This window comes from Sus scrofa, chromosome 1 (assembly GCF_054392235.1).
Source record: "Sus scrofa isolate SSC_HxYL_T2T_F1_AM1 chromosome 1, Sscrofa_HxYL_maternal_Yorkshire_Landrace_v2.0, whole genome shotgun sequence".
In the NCBI taxonomy this organism is placed as follows: Eukaryota; Metazoa; Chordata; class Mammalia; order Artiodactyla; family Suidae; genus Sus; species Sus scrofa.
Genome location: NC_139383.1, coordinates 48882661 through 48900065, shown reverse-complemented (window position 1 = coordinate 48900065; position 17405 = coordinate 48882661). Strand labels below are relative to the sequence as shown.

Sequence of the window (17405 nt, the reverse complement as noted above, 5' to 3'; positions counted from 1 at the left end):
ACTTTGCATAATGCAGCAAAAGTAAAATATTTGGAAACTATTTAATTTACATTTAAATTTTACAGACTTTAAGAAAAATCAGCAATGATATCCAAAGGACATTAGTTTCCCAGCCCAAGGATGACTCACACGGCACCAGCTTGATCTATTTGATGTATTAGTCATTCCTCCGTCAACACAAAGGTATCCAGATGCGACCTTTTCTTTGTGTAATACAAAACAGACACACATTCAAGATGCTTAGTGATTCTTTGTTAAAAGCCCTAAATTCCTAAACAAGTTCAAATAATTAAATGGCAATCTACTTCATTATTTATTATCAATTCTCTATCTTTTATAGCCAAAAGATAAGAGTTTTAAAAAGGTTTCAGAAACTGAATTGGGGGGCAAATATAACTTGAGCATTGGTATGTTTTCCATGTGCAATCTCATTTAATATCCACTCTACTGCAGTACAGACTGATGAGTCAAGCTCAGTGAGGTTCAGTCACTTGTCCAAGATGCTATGAGTTGGCTGAATCACACTGAGGACCCAAGTGCATCTTACACCAAAACGAACCTTTCATTTCAAAGTGACACCCTTAGAAAAAGTGAATACCTCTCTGATTTGTATTAGTTAATTGAATTGGTAAGAAAATTCTACAGGGCTGACAGGAACTAAAATATTCCAAGCCATTAATTTCATTAGTGGTTTTTTTTTTTAACTATATAATGTCATATCCTGTTCTCCTGTACTCTGAGGAATTAGCATTACCCAACCATCCAAGAGGAGATGTAGTAACACAGAAGAACACAGTTCTGTGTCCTGAGATGAAGGAGCAGATTCAAACCTGGTTCAGGGTCTTCATACTGATCTCATGAAATTTTGAAAAAGTAAGAATGGTTGATTTTTGAACTAACATTGATTTCAGATCCAGGGGCGATATATATCAAACTGACTCTAAAGAACCCTGTATTTTATAAATCTCTTCTATTAGGAAATGAAGAAAAGAAATGCATGAAGCCAGACTCTAGGTAAAGATCCCCATCTCAGTTTTGAAGAAAACCAACCTGAAACACATTTACCTACAGCTGATACTAAAACTGCATGACACACAGGTGTACACATTTTTTGATATTTTAATCTACTGTCTACAAAAACTGTTGCCATATAATGGAGCTTTTACATTAATACTATATATCTGAGCCACTTCCTAAATTGTTTGATGAAATTCTACAATGTCAAAAGCAAAAATTAGGGTGTCTTGCTTGACCAAGCCTATAATTTTAGTAATATGCTACTATTACTATACTTACAAATCATAACCAGGAATGAGTAACAGAAGCACTGGACTTGACATGCAAACACTCTTTTCTTCTTTCTTGGAAAGAGTTTGCATATGTTTGTCTTCAAATTGTGGAAGAAAGGATTTGGGAAATGTCATTTATGTAAAAGTAATGCTAGAGGCATAAGAGAGGAACATAGAAATGAAGACAAACAGAAATTGGTAAATTTTCCTACCACTGCTTTTGTAGGCAGCCATGTATAGAGTGTTATATTTATAATTATTCTATGAAAAAAATATATATGGAATTAAGATTATTTCTCAATGACTCCATTCTTCTTGTTCTTTTAAAATGTTATCAAACAATATCTTGAAATTGGGAGCTGGTATAAGTAGTGCATTAATGGAACTGGAAATGTTATAAATGGTAGCTATCATCCCCTAAAAAAAGAGATAGGATAAGGTGGCAGCTATCCCCAAATGATGTATTTTTATCATTTTGATTTTAACCAAGTGATTGCTATCTTTCCTATTAAGATGTTTTGTTGTTGTTCATTTATCATTCGTCTCAACCAGTATTTACTGAAGCTCTGTTTACTGTGCTAGACAGCTGGAAGACCAAGTCTGAATATTTGAAGAACTTGCAAGCCTAGTGGTAGGAGATGGCAATATAAAAGAGAGATGCACTCCAGATGATAAATGCTGGAACAGAAGTGCAGTATGCGCAAAGGGCTAGGGGCCCAGCCAAAGGGTGAGGTGAACTGTCTGGCTCCGTGTCTTCAAGGAACAGACTCAATATGCCTTCCTACATTCTGATAAGGAGTGTTGGATCATGGCATTTGGAAAGGAAGTAAGATCAAAGGAGAGTAAAGAGGAAAGTGAAAGCAGTGATGGGGGCAAAAAGAGAAAAGTAGAAAGAAAGGAAAGTGCTTAAAACTACGAGACACACAAATTACTCTAGATCTGTGTCTAAAAGTGCAAACACACAAACAGGCTAGATTTTACACAGGCACATGATGAGACTTCCCAGGGGTGGTTGATTATCAAGGATTAGCAGAAGCAGGATGAAAAGACAAATAAGTGTGTGTGTTCGGATTTCCTGGAATCTATACAGGGATCCCAATCTCTCTTCGCATAAGTAGCGCCATTGATGTAAGGAGGAAACAAAGGTTCCATTAAGACTTATTGTAGGATTTAGACACCCTGGTGTGGAATTTCTCTCTCCAAACTGTTTTAAATTTATTTTAAGTGAAGTTGTAACAAAAAAAGACCACATATCATCTTTTATATTTTAGCTTTATAGTCCAGAATCATCTTTGCTAAGAGTTCTCTAAAAAATAATAAAGACCTCATGAATAAATGTGAGTCTCTCCCCAGACTTTTACCTGAAAAACAGCAATACTGTTTCAGTTTTCTTTTAAAAATAGTTATACACACTGCTCATAGGTTTTTTGTTTAAAAAAAAATAACTGCCTGAAATAAGACATTATTTGTTACAGGCTTCATTCTGCTGATTTACTTGGTTTTCAAAATTTCACATAAAAGTTGGGAAATGACAACTAAGTTTCTATAATCATGTGGCACTCTCAAATATGTCAAATATGATCTTCAGTAGGAAGATACTTAAAATTTAACACTTTAATGAAGCAACATTCAATTTTAGTCTTATAATGTATTTGAGATAACATTTGCAATTGTCACTCCAGTGACAGTCTTCTTGTTATTTTCTGGCTATGAAGTTCTTAAGTTCATGAATGTATTAACAAACATCTTAGTACTAATCCTGTCTCAAAACAGACATCTTATTGCTAGGAGCCTATAGTTTTCTCAAATACTAACTATCATAATTCCAATGGACACATTTAAAATATTCAGCATTTGGTGTAACTTTGCCATGACTATCAGCATCACATAAAACAATTCTATCTACAGGAATGTAAAGATAATTCATCAAATTTGTGCCACCTCTATGATGTAATCAATGTGGAAAATAGTTCTACTCAAGGTTTCTGAGTCAGTGCTTATTATAGTAAATCAGACACTATGGGGAATAATCTTGTATTTATTCCCCTGATGATTTATAGGATAGTTGTTTTTTTCATAGAAGATGTATAATAAGGTAATACAAAATATAAGTGGAATTTTTAAAACCCCATTTTAGAAGCTGGAATTACATGTTATCAAATAAAGTGAAGAAATTTGGGAATAAAACTGGGTATGACTAGCACAACTATATGTAATTACAAACCTCAAGCCCTGGGAGTATCAGTGTGTGGTATTTTATCTGAAATAGTGTTCAATAATTCATAAGATTTTACATTTCATATATCAAATGTTTAAGATTTAGTGTACTTTTCATAAATTTGACTAAATTAAGAGTCTGCACAGATTTTCACATTCCTTTTCCTACAGTGCAGCATAGCCCAAAAGGTCTTCTTTGAATAAGGTAAGGAGTGTTATAAACATATTATATAAGAATTACTTACAAATGCATCAGCTTCAATTATGTCATCAGGAATTACTTATGCTTATGTTTCTGACTCAGAATACCTAAGCAATTCAAGAGCACCAATGTAAATGCAGAGTATAGGCTGATAAAGTATATCTTCTTCCCTATTACATAAACTTTTCCTCTTCAGCTGTGCTAACATGTTAACAGTTTTAATACAATATGGAGGTATTCTTTCTCATTCTGCCAGCTAATTAGCCAAAAGAAATGTAATTCTTCCCCATGATTTAAACATCTAATGTCTAAAATCATTCTTATTCTTAGTCATTCACTAAAACAAATGGCCATCTAGTCCAACTTGTGTAAATCCCAACACTGTCTTCACCCACGCTTCATGATCACCACCAGCAAAATCTTTGAACATGTTAGGGTGTACACAACTGTTTTTGTCACTGGCTACCATTCACAAAAAAAAAAAAAAAAAAAAAAAAGGTTGTAAAACTGGATTCTCATTCCACTGTCCTCAGTGGTCAATTTGATGATAAAATTTTCACCACCGAAGAGATATCTTTTCTAAACTGTATTAAAACAATACAACAAACAGGCAAAAATGAGTTTCTGGTGTTAACCGTCTTATTAGCCAGTTTGTAACATCACACTTTTCTTGTGTACTGTAGCTTCTTATTCTAAGGGACACTAATTGGTTTTAAATGGTGTTAAATACCATCCCTGCAGTTGAAAGTGCTTCTCTGGGATTTTTACTAAAGAAAATAACTCCTGTAATTTAAAACCACTTTGCTTTCTTCAGTCACAGCTGTTAGTGAAACACTGACCTGTAGAAATCTTAAAGGTTTTTCACCCCTCCCTCAATGACATCCGTCTGCATTTATTTTCTAACACTTCTTTTCCCCTCCTGCCATGGCTCTTCCATAACCCCCATCTCCCAAAATGTTTTCAGCAGAAAAATCACCGCTTTTCGCTGGTTAAGTCCTTTTCTCTCTTTCCCCAACCCCTGCCCCCAAACCCTTGGCTACCCTTAAAGAAAATTCTCCAACAACGTGTCAATTTTATATTGGCCACAAAGACAACTTCTGTTGGGGGAGGCGGAGGGGGAGAGCGACTGGTGCTTGGCTGTCCCCTTCCACAGACAAGGATCTTTGTGGCGATCAGAAAACATTTCCTGCATAAAAAAAATCAACACACACTCTGGTTGCAGGGTTGGGGAGTAAGACCGAATCTGTACCAGCTGTGCCCTCAAACGAATGGACCGCATCCCCTACCCTTCCAAATGGGAAAGTCATTTTCTCAAAATATGCCAGTTTTCTTGCCTTATTAAACACAATCCACAGCCTCAAATCCTCAGGCAGCTCCCCCACTAGGATCTGGGTGTAAGCTCTACATCATTCCTGTACTTTCCCTCTTTCCTCCGCACTTCCATAGCACTGCTTTTCTATCTTGCTCGTCTCTGACAAGCTCCCTCTACTCGCGAGCATCGACTGGGGACGCAGAAGATAAGGAGCAGAATTCGTGCACTCCGGGTACCGGATCTTGCGGGACCCGCCAGTGTTAATTCCGCCCGCCGCCGGCCCTCACGTGACCTCAGGGCTGGGAAACCGGAGTCTGCGCCCCCCAGGGAGCTTCCCTTGACCCAAGAGCTTGCCCAGGACTCCCTGGGCCAAGCGTCTGAAACACAATCCCGGGCCTGCCGGGGATGAGCACCCCTGTCTTCAGGTGTCAGCAAGTCATTTGGTCCACACAGGCCTGCTTTTGAGTTTGTGTCACCTTTTAGTCGTGACGCACCAAATTCCAACCTAGAAAGGGGTCACAGATGACAGGGTGGGCAGGAGCAGAAGGGAAAAAACTACAGATCTATTCACAGGTGTGTGTGTTGTGTGTGTGTCCGTCAGTAGCCTAAGAAAGCGTCCCTCTCCCTCCTCACCGACCTCCAGCACAAACTGGCTCTGCGTTTTTGCATCTCTTTCCTCTTGAATATTCCACTCGCACCTGGGCGCAAGCTGCTTAGCGCTTTCCTATCCTCACCGCCCCATCCCTAAAACCTTGAAACTAAAGGCCTTCATCAATGAAGATTACAAATCAAATAAATCCAAAGGTGACAAGAGTAAAGGAACAAGGGTTAGGCCAGTGTATAGACATCACAGCACGTTTTACCCCCCCCCCCCCAACCCCCATCTCCCCCCTCTCGGCCGGCGCTTACCTTCTTTGGGCGGTCGTTTGGCCTCTCTGGTGAGATTGCAGACCTGAGTGGTTTGCAGCTCTTGGGTCAGGCAGCCCTCGGTCTGCTCATTCAGAGGCAACACCACGTTATTTAACAAAACCAGCGACTGGTCGTCGATCCCCCACTCGCCCAAATGCTGAGGGCAGGTGCATTTTGTATACATGATCCCGCATGATTCTGTTCTCCCATTTTCTGATTTTAAGCAGCTCTCCAACCAAGTGCATAATACATGGCAACCAAACTGGCTTGGGCTCACCTTGTTCAATACCAAAAACTCAAAAAAAGATTTCTGATCTTCTTCACCTTTTTTCTGTAATCCTGGAAAATCGGTTGGAAAGACCCGACGTATTTGAATAAAATTTTTATCATATTGTAGAAAAACGAAAGCATTCTTGGATTCGCAGAGTTGCATTATAGAATGATTCTTTCTTAAAAGATCCTTTATTTTTTCATGGGAAAAATGATCAAACTGATAAGCCAGGAGGGAAAAGTTAGAGCAGCTAAGGTCCTTTTTGGAAAATTTCAGGTAAATGCTATATTTGGTTGGATCTGGATTTTCCAGCGTCCAAGTGCAGTTTGTAAAGTTTTTGGGAAACATTTCACTTACAGAATACGATCCATAAATTACTCCCTTCACCAAAGTTGAACACCAGAAGTCTTGGGCAGCATTAAATCCAAACATAACCAGGAGATAGGTGGAAAATATATAAATCAGCAGGTTACGAACAGCCTTCATCCTATGTCATTTGGCCTGTAAAAATGGCAATGAAAGTAAAATGCAAGTAGGAGTCTATGCGCATTGGAAAAAACAAACTCCTTCCAGTATTACAGCCAGCTGTTTTCAAGATTTCAGTAAAAATCCCTTTTAAAAGAAGGACAGGTAATTTTTATTTTATAACGCCAGAAAATTATCTGTTGCTGTGTGAACAGCGCCCTCACGTGGTAGTTTACAATGGCCAAAAGTCTACATTCAATTTAAAAATAATATTTAATAGATAATTAATAGGAATGCTCTTAATTATCTACCAGGATTTCCTTCTATTGCATTATGATTCTATTGAAAGAAAAGGAAAAATGTCTTTAAAATGTAATAGCCTAAACGTTCATTTTTGAAATATTTTTAAGCAACATATGCAACCTTTTCTGCGCCTCAGCCCTCTCTCTGCCTGCAGTAAACATCACATAAAATCTAATCTGATAATCTGTGAACAGCTGTCATCATATTATTTCTTTTCTTTTAAATGTGAAAGTAATTATGATAAATGATAGCCTCAATTTTAAAAGCACAAATGATAATTTGTTGCAGCTGAAATATCATTGCCCAAATGCTCCTTCTCATCTTTGCAGGGGCCACTGTGTGAACTGATGGGAAATTCCTGTGCAAAAACACAGGTATTCATGTGGATTAACAGAATGTTTAAATCATCATCCAAGAAAGGGCAGATACATAGGCAAGACTTGTCTTTGGACATCATTATTGAGAACCAGGATTTAAGGCAGTCATTTCAATGTGACGTGCCCTCTTGGGATACATAAAGTGGATCACTGTATTAGTATCTGTACCCAAAGGCGATGTGAGTGAAAAATCCCAGAACCACAGGAACTGAACTGGTTTCAGTCTTTCAATTTTTTTTTTTTAATTAGGGCTATTTTATCTAGAGTTAGCTACTGTAATTTAAGATTTACACAGGGTAGCTAAACGATATTAGCATTGTCTTTCCTAGAAGATTTCAAGTATTGAATTGCTCCCTATCCAACAACAGCACCAAAGCTCTCTTTTTTTCCTCTATATTTTTTTAACCTGGCCTTGCATAATACAGTAAGCCTTGGTTATATTTACCTCTGTAAGTTGTTATCCAAAAGTAACTTGAATATTTTTCAGCTTTAACCTTTAAGAAGTTATTTCTTAGAATAAATGACACTGCTTTTTTGTTTAGCCTTTGAGCTGAGAAAAGTGATGCCAAGTTAATTTTAAAAGTCTTTAGGCTGCAGTCTCTTCCACTGTTCTGTAAACAGAGACAGACATACAGACATATATATAGTTAAGAGTTTTCATTGTCTTTGCCTGGGTCCTGTCTGAACCAAAGGATAAAACCCTCTTCTTTCCCATTGCATAACATACACCAACGCATGCACACACAATCCAGTGACTGAAGTCCCGGAAGACAGATCTGCATTCCCCAGATCATAATTCCAATTCCATGCTTTGATATAAGCAAAAACAGCCCCAACTCTAAATCTCTATAGAGCAGCAGTTTAAAATAACATCAGAATTGCTGGGTTTATCAAAACAGTGTTCTCTGATTCAAACATACAGCTCAATGAATAATGCATTTTCTTCTTGAGAAAATAAAGCCAATGAGCATTTAAAGGTTAAAAAATAGGCAAAGTTATAGGAAATTCTGGAAATAATTCCTTTTTTTTTTTTTTTTTTTTTTTTGCTGTAGCACTTTGCAGGCAATGCAGGTCTGCGCAGTGTTCTTCAGGATAGAGTGTAGGCGTTGAGAGCCAATGTGACAATAAGTGTCTAAATTAGGAATTCCATCCATGAAAGGGGGCTTCATTTTATAATCAGTAACTCAAAAAGAGGTCGTATTTCTTTCCCTAATGAAATCCGGTTACTTTTGCTTCCATTTATTTGACAGTGCATGTCTGCATTGCTGTGCCCATCAAGGATTCGAAAGAGTGAGGAAATGGCTCTGATTTCACTTTCAAGCCTGCTCAAGAAAGCCCCCTCAATATAATGTCTTTATTTTAATCATTTTTAGCCTCGGTGTACGGAGTCTCCTTTTATTCTAAATAATCAAAAATGAATCACTGAACTCTGTCGCCACCACCACCCTCACCCCACCCCCCGCCAGCCCCCGACTGCAGGGCCACTTCAAACAATTCTATTTCTCTAAGAAATAAAGAATGGGGTATTAAGAGCCAGCCACCGAGGCTTCAAGGATGTTGCATTTATTTATTTATTTGTTTCCTGCTGAGGAGCAAACCGGCCTTTAGTTTAGATCTCCTCAAAACTGATTTTCTGGGTGACACTTTAGTTTAGCCGAACATAGACGGCGCCATCACTCCACTGAATTTTCCCCAACACAAGACCCACTGCCTCCCCTAATCTTAATTTCCTTTTAACCTAAAATATCCCCCCATAAAATTACCCCAGTCACACACAACCGTCAGATTTTCTAGGTCTCGCTGCCGATTCCTTTCAACCCAGCACATCTCTTGAAAACCAGACTTCTCTAACTTTTCAACTGCGGCGTTTAAGTAAATGCAGACAGTCGGGTTTGCTCGCAGCCCCTCCATCAGCCAGCAACAGCCTTGCCTTTCCTGGTCCTCCCTCCGCAAACAGCTAGCCGAGAGCTCCTCGGTGGCGACCCTGGCAAGAGGGAAGGTGACCCCTGGACCCCCTTCCTTACCTTCCACTCCGAAAGCTCAGGGAGGCTCTTGCTCTAAGACACCAGCACAGGCACGCGTCCCAGCAACAGTGACGGAGAGACTCCCCTTCGGTCCCAAGCACCGTTGCCCATTTTCCCCGGCTGAGCTTCAAAAATCAGGATTGATTTTTTTTAAACGCACACATAAGAGGAGCAAAAGATGGGGTGGGGGTGCGAGTCAAAGAGGGGAGGGGTGGGAGAAAAACCCAGGACCCCGGAGCCTACGCCGTATCCAATTGAATCCAACCTCCAACCGAGGCGGTGGCGGGGGCGGGGAGCCCCCCCCGAAGGCAGACACTAAGGAGACAAAAAAATGCAAGTGGCTTAAGAGCGAGGATTTGTTTTTCCGAATCTACCCCCCCAACAAACCGGTCAGCCAAGAAGCCAAGAAAGCGCTGAGACGAGAAGCGGCGGCGGCTGCTAAGGCAGATTGGTTGGGGCGGTGGGTTTATTACGGGAGTGTTCGTGGTCGGCTCGGAAGGCTCAAGCTTATGCTTTCTCTTTCCGCTCTCCTCCCGCCTCCTCCTCCCGTTCCCCCCGCCCCGCAGGTACTGATGGACGGACGGCGACTAAGGAGAGGGGAAAAAATCCTTGGCTGGTGATGTCGGAAAGCTGTTTGAATGCCCAGCGAGGAGGGAGGCGCGGGAGGGCGCGAGATAGTAAAGCTCTGTATCGGGTGTGCGCGCGGCGCTCGGTCTCCTCGGGCGCGTGAGGGAGGGGGAGCGCGGTCCCGAGGCGCGCTCCGGGCCCCGCGTGCTCGTGGGCGCGCGCGTCCAGCGCGGTGCGCCCGGCGGCCGCCCGGGGCTCCACGCGCGCAGCGCGGCCGCGGCGCCTCCAGGAGCTCAGCCTGGCGCGGGCGCGGGCGGGGCGCTGAGAGAGCGGCGGCGCTAGGCGGGAGGACGCGCGGGAGGCAGAGGGGCTGGGAGAGCTTAGCCCGGGCCACCGAGCTCCAGCACGTCACGACTGCTCCAAACCCTGCACGTCCCGGGAGCTGCGCTTTCTGCGTCTGGGAGGTCTGTGCATCGTCGGTTCCCACAGCTGGGGCTGGCGGCGATCGGCCGTCAGAGAAACTCCCTGAGAGGCGAGGCCAGGGGGGTGCGGAGGACGGGAGGCTAATCCCGGGGCTGGGAAGTAAATGCTGCACTTGATCGTCTTTCTCTTTCTTTCAGCGCCGACCTGTCGCAACCCAAGAGCTGTCATTTCCGCACCGGGATTCGGAGGGATGGATCGCCCGCCACGAAGGGGGCTGGTCTCGGTCCCCGAACTGCTCTGTCCCCGGGTGGAACAATGCTAGTTTTTCTCTGCTAGGCTGCAATTAACATCTTACTTGTTCTGGCTAATACAGGCTTTGTCGGGACCGCGGTGCGGCGACCGAGGTTGGGCTAGCGCGTTGCTTTCTGCATGGCAATGGGATCGTGATTGTGGGGTCTAAACTTTTGTTTTGTTAATCCATCCGATTCTTTTTCGAGTTTCCCTAGTAACGGTTTGGGGACGGGAGTGAGAAGGGAGGAGGGAAAAGGGGAGGAGAAGGTACCAGATTCTCGATTTTGCAGGGAAAGAGAGATAAATTTCCATTACTCCCCACCTTGATTTTCTTGCCTCCTGGGTAGTTGGCTGACAACTATTTGATGATGTAGCTTCCAATTCTTGCTGCAAAAGGTCATTCGCCTACCGCTTATGTTTCTACTTGTAAACGCAGTTGGTGGCTTGCAAAACAGGTGCTAAATTAGTGCGTTGATGTGGTTGGAAGAGACCATACTGGCTAATTCGCGTTAAGTGTCCGATCTTTACTCCCAAGGGTGAGTGGCTTGCGCGGCAGGTGAAGTTGAATAAAACATTTTTCCATCATTTTCTCTCCCTACTTTCTCTGCATTTTTTCTTCCTCTTGTTCCTCACCCCTGGGGCGATTGGATAGCCCAGAACGTCGTTTTAAAAGAGGATTATAGTGAAAACAGGAAGATGCCAGTGATTTTTTTATTCACAGAAGTTGCTTGAAATATTAAAATTGGCTCTTTACTGCTTAATACATATGAATAGGGTGACCCTCTTTAAGGCTTGCTCTTCTGGGACAAGTGTAGAGAATAACACGCTGTAAGGGAAACAGTTAATCATTCCCAACCAGCAGGTTTTAACTATGTTCCAAGAAAATTCACTGCTGAGAGAGCCGCCTGGGTGGCGTTTTGGTTTTGTGCCATTTTTGGTTCATTCTGATATTTTTTATTCATTTAAGAGAATGTGAAAGGAAAATAGGGTTTACGTCCAGGGCATAATCCAAAACATTATATCTTCAGCAACACATTTTCTTTTAAAAACAAACAATATTCAGCAATACAAAGAAGAAGCACATTTCATTTATTCCCACTTCTTCAAAGATTGTGATTATGATATTTACAAGACATTTAATCAGTACTGTTATTTGCCAGAAGCAAAAATAAAGGAACTAATAACATGCAAAAAAAAAAAAAAAGAAAAGGAGAATGTTTTTCGTGATTTGTATATGAAAAAGAAACAATATGAGGTTTAGATATACTTCTACTTTGCATCTAGTGATTCCTCACATTATCTTTGGACATTAATTTAGATGTTTCTTTAAAAATCTTGTGTGTCTCATGACATAAGGATTTCAGCCAAAAGGGACAATTTAAAAAGACTTAATCTTGAAAGGGTAGGAGCACTCACTCCGAGGGTCATTTATATTCAGGAGGAATGCAGCACTGGGTTAGGGAGAAAGCCGCCCTTAATAAAGCACTTCACCCTTCACACTGTTTCCCATAACCTTCATAAATTGCAGGCCACTGAGCTGGCCTGATGATGATCCTGCTGAGGTATATTTATAGCAGGTGATTTGTGAATGATAAATATGCCAAGAAAATGCAGGCTCCAGGAACCCCAGGCTGGTCTGACTTGCTCAGGGAGTCAGAATCACAAAAAAAAATCTTACCTGGAACATCTGGTCTCGGGCCCTGACAACACAGTGTGAGGCAGACCACAGGAGAGCCACCCTGCTCCATGTCTGCACAGTGTGCCACCCTCTTGAGAGCACTGCTGACACACTGACCCATCCACAAAAGGAAAGCAACAGTTGGCACTGCTGTAGGGTCCTTTCCTCCCTGTTAAGATTGAGCTATTTCATGCTTTAATGCATTTTAAGATTACCATTTCAAATTATACTCATTACCCTTCCTTGCCCTCTTTCACAAGCCTGTGTATATGTTTGCATGTACATAAACACATGTGCATATTTTACATATGCATGCATGACGCATACATATGTGCATATATGTATGTTACATGTAACTATACATATACACCTACATAATATTCTAAAATAAAATACTCTAACCCCCAAACTGCCAGATTGTAGAAACTAATTTTCATTTCAGTTTCCTTGCCAACTTTCAAAAGGATTATTGAGAAACCAGTGTTAGCATATCAAAATAGAGTATTGTATTTTAAATTGGCCCAGGTTTGTAAAGTTAAAAGTCCTTCAAATTTCTTTCTCCTATTGCTAAGATGACTTAAGGGAGTACCCTGGTGGCCTAGTGGTTAAGGACTTGGTGTTGTCACTGCTATGGCTTGGGTCACTGCTGTGGTGCAGAGCAGATTTGATCCCTGGCCCAGGAACTTCTGCATGCCACAGGCATTGTCAAGAAAAAAAAAAAAATTACTTTGGAAAAATCTGAATTCTAAGTATAATTTCTCACTCACCTTTTCTTCTTTTGCCTTTTTTTTTTTTTTCCTTGCTAAGCCTCTTTCTTTTACATTTGAAAATAACCCCATCTTCCAGGTCATTGCTTAAAATTCAGTATCACCTCTACAATTCTCAGACACAAATAATAAGAATGTGTTTTGAATATGTTTACTCAGTTTTAGAAAGTATTTTATACCTCCATACCCCTGTTTCTCATAGTTTTTCTGGTATTACTGTAGTACTATATTTTAAATTTTAATAACTTTTCTTCAGTAAGATCTTAAGGACAAATAAGTTTGTATTCTTTGTTCAATATGCTCTAATTTTTAATACTTAATATCTCCAATATATACCAACAAAAAGTTTTGGAAATCACTAACTTCCTGTAAAGAATGAATGTAATAACTTCAGAGATATGAGCCTTAACTACCTTATTTTTTACTCTAATCAACGAATGCATATATATTCCATGTTAATAAAATGATAAAAATATTACATGGTTACATTGTTTTGAACACTTACCTTATGCTTAATATTTGAATATTTACTATGAACTGAAACAACAACTTCTCTTTCTCTTCCTCCTCCCCTTGTTTCTTATTATTATTAAAAATTGAAGTCTCTCAGGAGCTTAGCTGATTCTCTTCAGTTTCTAAAAACACATTGGCCATTTTCATTGGGATATCCCGGAATAGAAAGTACTTGGCAGAAGTACTAAAAAGTAAAAGGATATAGTAAAGGGCTATGTGAAATGGTGGTTATCCTGGGTTGGTTAGTCTAAACCTGCACCATGCCAGGCATAGCCAGTTATTTCTAGTGCAAAGGGCCCCTCTACATCATGTTTCCATTTTTGTCTTTATGTCCCTTTACAATGACACATGTTCAAAACTTAAACTGGTAAAAGGTTTTGCCCATCAATTCTCAGGGATTCATTTGAGATTCAGGAAATGCCACGGGTAGGTAATGCATAATGTCACATTTGTATCAACGCCTCTTGGAAAATATGGACTAGCTCAAAATGTATGTTTGCAATGCAATGTGAATTCACTCTAAATCCTTCCCCCATCAGTTATGTTGTTTATCTCCCGTTTTTATATAAAGTTACTATATTTATGCCACTATCTTTTATCCCCAGAATTTCAAGTGAACTAAAATCAAGAATCTTCATTTTTATCCTGAACCTGACTCTGCTTATACACCTGGCTATGGACAAGCTGCTGTGGGTTCTCTGGACTTCAGTTTCCTCCTAGGAAAGGGTTTGAGTAAACACTTTCTAAAGTTTTTCCTGATATCTACTCACTAAAAGAAGGTGTCTCACAAGAAATGGAAGCAGAGAAAAATGCAACAAAATTCTAGACTAAGAGGAGTCACAGTTGTTCCATTCAAACATTGGAAATGCCTCTGCTCAATCATCATTGTTAAAACCTCCATATATTTACCAGTTTTGTCCTTTCTTCCTTGCTAAGTAGTCATATGCTAATGTAAAGACAGCACTTTACATTCTTATTCTTCCCTCACTGTGATCATTTTTCTTTCTGAGATTGAGTTTCCACCCTCCAATAATGAGGACAAAAACTGAAGCTGTGAGGACCCACATGGCTATTGACCTTAACATGAGAGACTGAGGTCTGTTAATCACGCAGCATTCCTGAATTCTGGTACCTCTCTGGCCCAGGTCCTTACCATTCCTGACCTACTCACCCCTACTATTCCTCTTTCTGCCAGATTCTCCCATTTTGCCTTTTAGATCCACTCGCTCTTTGGTACAGTGCTCTCTGGATCCTCTGTTACTGACACCTATTCTTTTGTGCAGACATGAATGATGTCTCCTGCAACCATGTCAAGTGAAGGCCACTTACATGCATGATTCTCCCACACCCTGATTAACTGGGGTTTGTAGGTGTTGGGATCAGTGCCCTTGCACTCCATTGCTGGTTTCAAATCTTTACTCATCTCATTTTGACATCCATTTTCCTAGAGTTATCCATTTCCCTTTGCCAGCTTCACCTCTTCCTACTTTCTATTATCTACTGACATTCATTTTTGCTTTTCGTTCATGCAGGCCTTTAACTGATGACTCCCAGCTTCCCTCTCCATCCAAGTCCCAGTCTTCCTTCTCAAGCCTCTAGCATCCATGTAGATGGCTTGTATTACACACAAACTTCTTGGTTCCATTTTTGTATTTCCCTTCATACCCACTCAATCACATGTTCCTCTGGTCTTTAACTAAAGAGGTCATAACCCATGACTGTACCACCTCCAGTATTTCAAATTTAAGGTTTCAATTCTCTAAGTACAACCTTCGACTCTGTATACACACCTTCTCAATAACCACATAGAACCAAGTCTTCCATAAAATTTAGATCTTTGATCCATTGCTTCCACCAGTTTCTCCCCTGTCTTCTCCTCCCTTGTACCTTGTGGTTGGCAGCCACTAATCTAACCCCCAGTGATCCCTATTTCCTGTTATTCATGCTCTTGTGTAATCATCTCCCACGCAGTGTGGGCTAGATTTAGAAACTTGCCTCTAACAAGTAGAATATGGCAGTACTAATGAGATGTCACTTCCAAGGTTAGGGTATAAAATGGCTGTGTCTTCCATCTTAAGAGCTTTTCTGCCCCCCCCTTAAATCACTTCATCTGCTGTCAGGCAGTTGTGTCATGCTGTGAGACAGCCCTGTGGGAAGGCTTATGTGAGTTTGAACAGGGGCAGATTTTCTGAGGCCTCTCAATAGCCATGTGAGTGAGCTCAGAAGTACAAGTTTACACAGTCACATCTTGAGATGATAGTAGCCATGCCAACATCTTGGTAGTAACCTTGTGAGAGACCTTGAATCAAAACCACCCAGCTAATCTGCTCCTGGTTCCATAACCTGCAGAAACTATAACATACATACCAGATGTTTGCTATTTCCAGTTGCTAAGTTTGGGGATAACTTGCTGTGTAACAGTAGATAACTAATGCATACCCCATGGATTCCATGCTCATTACTGTAGTAATTAACTTACAACCTTCAGCTCTCTCTTACATTTTGTGGCTGAATTACCATGCATACTATTCTGTGAAACTGCCCTCTTCAAACCAGCATCCATGAAGCCAAACATTGGTGAAGAAATGGACAGCCTCTGCGGTCTGATAGCCCCGTACAATCACCAACATCACATGGCCTCAACACTTGAGTTGTCAATCTTACCTTTCACTTGTAAGCTGACTTTCCCACTGTACCCTGTGAATATTTTGTAACTTTTACTTTATCATTAAAACTTAAAACTTCCCTTCAACTCTGATACCTTTCTGGATTCTTCATTGATGAAACAGATGTGATCAGATAGGAACTCCATTATCTTACAGGACAAATTCACTAAACCTACTGAGTCTTCACCCATTTTCTCCTTTCTCCTGTCTCTAGGGAGGTGTTGCCCTTATCTCATGGCCTTCATGAGAGAAGGACCCTTCCACAAGGACCTCGAATCTTATGTCTACTTATTCTCTCTCACACGAAAAATCTCTCCCTCTCTCCTGGATGTTTATACCCACAGATATTTTATAGCAGTGTTGCCCATCCTGAAACAACTTTTGATCCAAAATCCCTATTCTCAGCTTCCCTACACAACTAATCTCTAAAAAGAAGTCTATTACATTCACTTCCTGTCCTCACTCCCCTCTTATTTCTCACTTCACTCCAGTCTGGCTATCACTCTTATGGTTCTGCTGGAAAAGTTCTGAACCAAGGTCTCTAAGGACTTTCATGTTGCCAAGGTGAAGGATAAATGTCTTTTCTCATTTATCTACAACTTTCAGCAGCATTTTGCTTGTTCTACCTTATATTTTGAGCATCACTTCCATCTTGATTTCTGTTTTGCCATACTCTCCTGGACCTCACTGACTCCCCAGTCTCTTTTGCTGGTTCTTCTTTTCCATGACTTTGAAATGCTACTTCCTTAGAGGTAAATGTTGGGTCTACTTCCCTCAATTCTTTACCATATCTTCCATGGTGATCTAATGCATTCCCAATATCAAATATCACTGTAAGAATATATACACACATACACATGAACAAATATACATACATACTTCTGTACCAATACACAGGTACACAAATGTGTATTTCTTTAGCTAAAAACTCTCTTCTGAGCCCCAAATTTCTATATAGTCAATTGTCTAAATGAAATCTCTGCTAAAGATGTCTGACAGTCACCTCATATTTAAATAATAAAACAAAACTCCTCGTTTTCCCAAGAAACGTGTTCTCCCTCAGCCTTTCCATCTCAGGAAATGGCACCATTATGCACCCAGTGATTCAATCTGCAAACATCAGAATAATGC

General features: G+C 40.6%; 2 protein-coding genes across 30 annotated transcripts in view; one reads left to right on the top strand and one right to left on the bottom strand.

Annotated features, from left to right (window-relative positions):
* Positions 1 to 9880, bottom strand: part of ADGRB3 (adhesion G protein-coupled receptor B3) — a 732591-nt gene extending 722711 nt beyond the window's left edge. For 12 of the 25 annotated variants that reach the window (XM_021072833.2, XM_021072856.2, XM_021072841.2 and 9 more), the window contains exons 1-3: positions 9370 to 9880; positions 7791 to 7956; positions 5930 to 6701 (exon numbers count right to left, since the gene is read on the bottom strand). In XM_021072833.2, the coding sequence (XP_020928492.1) occupies positions 5930 to 6686 (757 nt within the window). In that variant the 5' untranslated portion in view covers positions 6687 to 6701; positions 7791 to 7956; positions 9370 to 9880. The remainder of the gene's footprint in view (positions 1 to 5929; positions 6702 to 7790; positions 7957 to 9369) is intronic. The other 13 variants (XM_021072838.2, XM_084958584.1, XM_021072848.2 and 10 more) reach the window with 3 other exon arrangements.
* An 89-nt stretch (positions 9881 to 9969) lies between these two features.
* LOC146406061 (uncharacterized) overlaps positions 9970 to 17405 on the top strand; it is a 171314-nt gene continuing 163878 nt past the window's right edge. For 4 of the 5 annotated variants that reach the window (XR_014805017.1, XR_014805018.1, XM_084958677.1 and 1 more), the window contains exon 1: positions 10008 to 10400. Coding sequence is in view for 3 of the 5 variants with exons in the window: in XM_084958677.1 (XP_084814803.1) it covers positions 10008 to 10400 (393 nt within the window). In the remaining 2 variants the exon portion in view is untranslated. Of the gene's footprint in view, positions 10401 to 10556; positions 13569 to 17405 lie in introns of those variants that run through there. The other variant, XM_084958680.1, reaches the window with a different exon arrangement.